Below are 7,936 nucleotides of genomic sequence, written 5' to 3'. Positions count from 1 at the left end.
TGAAATGGGAGGACTGGGAAGAATACTAAACAAGGAGGAGGCACCAAGTATGGTGGTCTGTTGACAAAGCTACAACTGAAGCCATCGTGTTGGTGGAAGATTACCTTAGGTCCTGTGAAACTGTGTAAATTGCCTAGGTCTACGGCTATCACTAGGTCTGTGAATGATAGGATGTATGGGTCTGGTTCTCCCCTCAGTTACACTGTAGACTCAGGGGAGTTGCTTCTTATTTACAGCAGCATGCAAGGAGAATCAACCCCTGTGTTTGAAATTCAGCACCAGTAGCATAACTAGGGGTGGGCAAGAGGGATACCCACACTGGGGATCAAATTCAGAGGGGTGCTGGAATCGCACCCCCCATATATACACGCAGTCCTGCAGAATTTGTGCCCTAGCAACAAGAGAAGCCTCACAACTTACCCATACTAGGAACTCCAAAATAGTTCTGAGCTGCTGCTGCTGCTTCTGCTATTTCAAGAGCAGCAGAGCACACAACTCAGTTGAGGACTGTTTAAAAGTTACTTGAATGGATAAGGCTGCTGCACCCCCCTCCCGATCCTGATCTTAGAACCTGCCCCCACCCCGAACTGCCTCTGCTCTCAGAACCACTTCCCCTCTGCTTCCCTGCAGTGTTTGCTCTGGGCCCTAACTCTGCATGTTACGCCTCTATTCAACACAAACTGTAGTGCTAACACTATTACTCTCCATTGCAGTTTTCATAGGGTAGGGCTAGTTTTGAGAGGTTCTGTCCCTCATAAAACCGAGGTTTGCAGGATCATTAAATTATCCCAAAATAAACTATGGAGCTAGTGCACAACTGTCGTGCCACAGCACGATGTCTGCACTGTGGGACAATGTACTGTACCACAATACCATAAGGTAAGGAGCTTATCTTGCAGGATAAATTTCTGGAAGTGGAAACCATGCGCCAGATCCTCAGGGTGTATAAATCGGCATAGTTTTCTGATTTTCAAGGACCCTGACTTACATCAGTTGAGTACTTAGCCTATTAAGCCTTTAAGAACTCACTTTTTCATCCCCATTGGTAAAGGGATGTTCATTGCCATTGTGAGAAGGGTGGCTAGAACATGGTTCAGTTAGGCTAGTGCTCATTCATGAGGGGAAGAAATATCTCAACTTGGAACTGTAAAGCTGATTGACTTATTTTTAATTTGTGCATCTTTTACCTTAATACTTGTTGGAGTGACAGCTGCTGTTCTATTTCCCCAATCCCCCACAAGGATTAATTTGTTGGGTACAATGAAGAGTAAAAACAGTAGATACCCCATACCATCAAAAGCAACCAGTTTTTACTCTTTCATTTTTTTCTTATTGAAATATTGAGGCTTCCTTGTTCATAATCTTGAAAACAACCTACTACTAATGCCATTAATTTACAAGAATTGGCTTTGTTTACGTACAAGTGCCTAGTAAAAGGTGTCTCTGCCCCAAAGAGCTTACAGTCAATCTAACTAAACTGGTTAGACAAAGGCTAGGGAAAAGGAACATGTAATTTCCCTGCTATATGTTCTCCAGAAAGATCCTGATCACCTCAACGTTTTCTCCCAGACTCTGGCAAATACATGTTTATCATAAAACTTTTCTCTTAATAGTAACTTTTGCAGGTTTCCCAAGAGTCTGTCTGAGAAGAGGAGGCCAGGGATGAGCAAAATTTTCAGTGAAAACAGCTGGACTTCATCACCTGTTGGAAACATTGGGTCTAAGAGAACTGGCTCTTCACCTGCCTTGAACACTCAACACCAGTCACCTGCCACTCATGGAGGATTTCCAAACTCTGATAAGCAGCCTACGGCTCAACTCAAAGGCAACCTGAAAGAGCCAGCTATCTTGAGCAGAGATGTGGAAAATGGCGGCTTTTGTGGTAGGATACACAGCTCAGTTGGTCAAGTAAAGATGGAGAAGACCCCAGAGGATATTAAATCAGAGGCGCTAGCCAAGGAGATCGTCAACAAGGATAAGTCGTTGGCTGATATCTTGGATCCAGACTCCAAAATGAAGACAACCATGGATCTAATGGAAGGGATTTTTCCCAGTGCAACCAGATTGCTAAAAGAGAACAATATGCAAAGAAAAGTGATGCAAAAGAAAGCCAGCCAGATGGTGTCTGAGGAGGACAGGTAAGCAATGTTAATTTGGGTTTTAATCTAGTGTAGAAGAAGAGTTCATTTTTGCTCACTTGTAAGAAAACACACAGGCTGGATTCCTCCTGCCAATATGGTGGAAGCACTGCTGAGCAGGGAGTGTATCATGCAATGGGCCATTCTTTAAAATGCCATTCTTCAAAATGGTTTCCTACTAGCTTGGTTATGCATTGCTTTTGGCCTTGCCACCTTCTCTCCCCAATGCTGACTGGTCTATGCACCAGTCCATGCATCAGCATTTCTCTGCAGCCAAACCAGAGACAAATCACCTTGTTCTGATCCCTCCGCCATTCTAGTCAGGAATAATTCCAACAAAAGCTGTAGCATTACCTCAGGGTAAGAAAAGCAAACAGGTGCCAGTCTTTGAGGGGCAGGATTCTGGAGGTGGACCCAGGGATATCTGCTGTAAAAAACCGATAGTATTCTTCAAAAATTTCCCCAAACACACCGTAAAGTAGAGGGTCAAGTGCAATATCTGAAGTACTGTTGCAATCAGTTATAATTGGTTATGCCAGAGTAGTTATTCAGTTAAAGTGACTTTTGTGAGGTTCTGTTACCCTAGCTGAACACCTGACCCCAGTGTTGAGGGTAATGCTCAGTTAACAACTAAATATCAGTGCAATTGTGCTAGCATTTTTTCCAGCGTGGAAAACAGTTGCCAGGCACCCTCTGCTGGTGAAATTTAGTACTCTTCTTCACAGCTTAATATTAATAAACTGTTTCAAATCAGGATTCTGAACGCCTAACCTGTGGGCCTGATCCTGCCTGAGAAACTGTGATATCCAGCCCATGGGGCTCCTCGAGGCTCCCCAAAAGTCTGAAAATTTGGTGAAGAGGGAACAGTGGTAATGTTAATTGCTGCTCCCCTGCTACCAAATTTTTGCACGTGTGGGGAGATCCACTGGCCAGATTACATTGCCCTGTACACGTCATGCCAGATCCAGAAGTGCAGGTTTGAGCCAGTATGCAGCGGAAACAGACCAGTGCCAGCTCACAGCTGGATTGGGCCCAGGGACCAATCCTATGCATTAATCCCACCCTGGATCCCACCCATGGACTGACCCATGCCACTCGTCCAGCTCACAGGGCCAAAATGTTGGTGCCACTGTTGCAAATGAATACATTAGAGAGGCCTTATATAGGAACAGTCAAGAGTAAAAGCCAAACTGAGCTTCTCTTTGGATGGGAGCATGACTTGTTTATTATGGCTTAGGAAAGAAGAAAAGGAACCTGCTGTAACAATGGTCACCTGTCCTGCCTACTACAGTGTGTCAGCATCCAAGGCAGAACTGCTGAATAAAATCAAAGACTTGCCAGCGGATGCAGATGAGGAAAAGGAGCAGCTGGAAATTAATGAGAAGAAGGTAAACCCAGGGCGTGTATCACTGTCTGTGTGTAACTAGACAGGGGCTCCTTCAGCCCTGATGTATAGAAGTGCAACTGACTTCAGAGATTTTGTCCACTGAAGTCTTGTCTACACAGGGGCCACAAAGATGTTTACTTCACAGTTGCCTAATTAACTGTTCAGTAAACGTCTCCACATCTACACGTGTGCCCATGTTAGGGTGCATGAAACTGATAAACTCCACAGCAGGGTGGGACTTGTAAATACATGTCTTACCCTGCTGTAGAGTTTTTTGTGCTCAGCAGTGCACGTGTAGAAACTTAGCTAGCTGGCTGGGCCTGCTGTTTAGCCTCACACTGAAGCATCCTCGTGCCCCAGCCAGCCCCTCTTCAGCCCACTGAGCTTAGTTGGGGCAGCCCTGGGTTGGCAGTCTGACCCCCAGAGCCTCCTATCAGCTGGGGCTGCTGAGACCCAGATCAATGTGCTGTGGTTTGGGTGCACATACAGATGTGCACCCAGGGAGCTTCCTGGGAGCAATAAACTGCAGAGCAATAAGCTCCGGTTTATTGCTGCTCTGTAATGGTACATGTGGACATGCCCAGGGTGGGAGGGGTGGGGGTTAGCCTGGTACCCGGGCAGCCCAAGAAAGCCATTATGTACCCTAGCAGCCCTTGTTCTGATTTCAAATGGTACAATTTCAACTGGCACCAATTCAACTTTCTGAGTGCAGGTTACCTAAAATATTCCATGTGCTATACATACGTATCATATATTGTCCCTGCCCTAAAGAGTGCATAAAGGGTGGGAGGGGAAACAGACAAGTGAAATGAGTTGTCTGAGGTTGCAGATCAGTGACAAGTCCCAAACCATAGAGGCCAGTGGCCTGGATGCTCTTTTGCTCAATCAAGTTACAGAAGATTGTGCTGTTATTTTCTGGAGCTCTTGGGGCTTGTGGAGCAGTCTAAAGGTTACAAAAAGAACTGTCTCACCTCAGCAACCCACTAACTCACAAAAGATGCTACATAAATGCAGGGAGACAGGTGGTCACTATAGAGAGCTGGTGCATTTCTCTGCATTTCTCTCTTCTGTCACATCAAAAAGAAGCAAACTGTCTATAAATATAAAGTATAGTAAAGCTGCACTAGCCAGGATAATGCAGCTTGCACATTCTTACTCCCTCAGTACAAGTGTTCATTTTCAATGAAGTGACTTATACAACTATTGACCCATCCACAATACATTTTAAACATTGCATTTGTGTACGTCATATACCAAGATAACAGGTTGCTCAGTCTGTAAGCTAGTACATAAAACTGGGAGTCAAGCTACCTGCATTAGTAGTGTTCCACAGTCTCAATTTTTGCCGATTTTTTTTTGCGCTGATAAATTCCCTGATTTTTTTAAGTCATTCAGTTTTTACTGATTTACACCTGTTTTTCAATTCAAATCCCTGTTAACTAGCATGAGTGGGGAATGGCCCATTCCCCACTTGTGCTGGTAAACAGGGACTTGAACTGAAAAGCAGATGGTGCTGGTAAGTTAAAAGTGCCGCTGTGCCAGTTACCTGAGGCACAGGTTTCCAGACGGATGCGGCCTGGGGGTGGGAGGACAGTGGCAGCAGCCACATGTGGAGCAGGGGATGAGGAGGTGGCGGTGGCCACATGGGGGCCGAGAGAGGGTGTCTAGAGCCACTGCCTGGGGGCACAGGGCACCCAGGTCTGACCCTGAGTGGGACAGGCCACGAGAATCACTCCTGGGATGGGCAGGTCCCAGCTGCACCATGGCAGCTCTGGCTTTGGTCCTGCCCCAGGCGCTGGGAGCTGCAAGCCCCAAGCCCCACTGGGGGGGCAGGCGGAAGAGCCCGGCCCCACTCCCAGTGCCAGGGGGCTGCACCCAGGCTCTCAGCACAGGCCCGTGGGGCTGGAGCCACTGCCTAGAGCTGCGGGGCTCCCAGCTCTGACCCTAGGTGGGGCACGAGGTGCTGGGGTTGGGGTTGGGTCCCCCCACAGCGGTGCCACCCGACCCAAGCACCCGTGGTGCCACCACCAGCCCCAGCCTGCAGTGGCAGCAGGCTGCAGCAAGAGCAGGGTGCTGCTCTCCTGGAGCACCAGGAAGAGCCTGAGGCCAGTGGTGTCACCAGGCTCTTCCTGGTGCTTGGGGCAGATGGCAGCCTGCTCTCGTCTTGCGCGCAGATCCAGGGGCACACTCCCCAGCCCACAGCCCTCCTGGGATGCATGTAGCAACAAGAGCCACGCCCCGCACCCACTGACAGCTCCCCCTGCTTTGCTCCCTGCTGCAGCCCTGGGAGCAGCCGACAGGCTGCACCTCACCCCTCCTGCTGCCCATTCTCTAGTCCCTTCCTCAACGCTGATTTTTCCCCCCAATTTGTGCCACCCCCCTTTCTTCCTTTTACCCTAGTTTCATCCTGGTTTTTATGTTTTGAAGATAAATCCCATAAATTCCCAGGTTTTTAAAAAAATAGAAACCAAGAATGCCGAACACTGTGCATTAGTTACGCAACCTGGGTCTTGTTCCTGGCTCTGCAGCTAACCTGCTATAAGATTTTAAATGAATCACTTCCCCTTTCTGTGCTAGTTCCCCTTCTGTTCCTGTTCCCAGCCATTGTATTTCTTGTCCATTTAGACTGTAAACCACTTGGGCAGGGCCTTTCTCTTCACAACATTGTAAAGAATGGGACCCAGTTTCTGCTGAATTGTTCTGGGTCCCATTCTTTACAAGAATGGGACCCAGTTTCTGTTGAATTATTGAAACACAACCATAATACACATTATTAATAAGATGGAAGCCCCATTTTTGAAAGGCATTTAAAATAAACCTAGACCATACTCTAGAAACTTAATTGAGGAGCCTGGGTTCTGTTCCCAGCTCTGCAGCTGACACTGAAGTGGGCAGGCTAAGGTAACAGGCCTCTTTCCCCTCCAACTTCCGTAATTCTACATAGATAGCACATAACAACTACAGTCTTACACAGTCGATAAATGATTCAAAAGCACTTGGCCAATGTCTTCGTTCCCACTTAAAACCCTATTTAAATAATTAACCTGGGAAGAGTTCATTACTTTAAAGCTGCTAATTACAGCTGGTCCCAGGCTAATAGCATTTCACTGATTCTTCATTGAATGCTGCTTCATTTGGAAATGCCCATCTGCTTGCAGTAAGCAAATGGGAGAAGTCTGGTTAAAAGGATGAGGTGTTGCTCTGTTGAGTCATACATATAGCAAAGATCTAAGGCAGGAGTGAACAAAAGATGACCCACAGGCCATATACGGCTCACTTGGGAATTTTATCCACCCCCTGGCACAGCGGGGCTGGGGCAGGGCAGCAGCAGGACTCGTTTTCCAGTGGTGGTGGCACCTTCCACCTGCTGCCACCAGACCTGGACTCACTGCCCAGGCACCCCGGTCAGTCCACCCCACACCCACTGCTGAGGGCAAGACCTGCACAGACAGGGTGAACAGCCAGGTGAGGAGCAGTGTTTGGGAGTGGGACAGGCACGTGAGGCTGGGATCATGAAGTGAGATCACAGGGTGGTGACAGCGCAGGACCAGGGCAGAGCCATGATCAACTCCCCACATGCCCCTGTGATGACCATGTTTTCCACAGGTAGGTGCATGTGGGGAGTGGATTATGGCTCTGGTCAGGCCCTGGCCTGGCCCCATGCTGTCACTGCCCCACAATCCTGGGGTTTCTGTGGAGATCAGCTGGGACCCAGACGAGCAAGGCAAGTGGCCAGGCAGACAGAATGGGGTCACTTAGGGAGTTTTGGTGAGCTGTTGCATTGGAGGGGGTGGAGGGTGCTGATAATTGCATATCATTGCCCGCCCTTGGTCTAAGGAGTTTGCAAGAAGGTGAGAGCCTGTTGGTGGAGGATGAATCCTCAAAGACTACATTTATATGGGAAAACAGAAATAGATAAGAGTGATTAGGGCCAGAGTACTGAAATTGTTTTGGCAGGTTTGCACTTTGGTCTATGACCAGTAACATTTGCATAGGTGTTATCAGGGAAGACAGCTTTCCTGAGAGGTCATTTGAATAAACCAACTCATGACCATTGTAAATGCAGTTGCTCTGGTAGCTGGCACTAGGAGGGGCAGAGAGTGAGGAAGAAAATGTGAGTGCTTTCAGGTCCATTTCAAACTCCTAGGCCTTCCACAACAGTGCAGCCATCAAGCAGGTAGGAGGGCTTCTTGCCTCCGTCTGGCAGCAACATAGCCAAACAATTTCTGAGATGGGGACAACAGCAAAAATGGTGTTCTGAATCTCATGGCCTTCCCCTGGTGCAAAACTTACAGGTAGCCAGTGAGCTGTTACCCTCTGTGCAGCCTGAGCCTGATGCAGAATCTGTTGAATGCTCCTGCAAAGCTTTAAATAAGGCCCTGGGAAGGACTCCACAAGGCTTTCCATAGCT

The 7,936-nt window shown here is 47.9% G+C and overlaps 1 protein-coding gene across 2 annotated transcripts in view; it reads left to right on the top strand.

Annotated features, from left to right (window-relative positions):
* The window catches only part of SHROOM3 (shroom family member 3), a 96,117-nt gene that overhangs the window by 76,294 nt on the left and 11,887 nt on the right, over window positions 1-7,936 (top strand). For both annotated transcript variants that reach the window (XM_019534250.1, XM_019534249.1), the window contains 2 exons: window positions 1,614-2,138; window positions 3,376-3,526. In XM_019534250.1, the coding sequence (XP_019389795.1) occupies window positions 1,614-2,138; window positions 3,376-3,526 (676 nt within the window). The remainder of the gene's footprint in view (window positions 1-1,613; window positions 2,139-3,375; window positions 3,527-7,936) is intronic.

Source organism: Crocodylus porosus, unplaced genomic scaffold (assembly GCF_001723895.1).
Source record: "Crocodylus porosus isolate Cpor-Errol unplaced genomic scaffold, CroPor_comp1, whole genome shotgun sequence".
NCBI lineage: Eukaryota > Metazoa > Chordata > Crocodylia > Crocodylidae > Crocodylus > Crocodylus porosus.
This window is presented reverse-complemented; position numbering and strand designations above follow the sequence as displayed.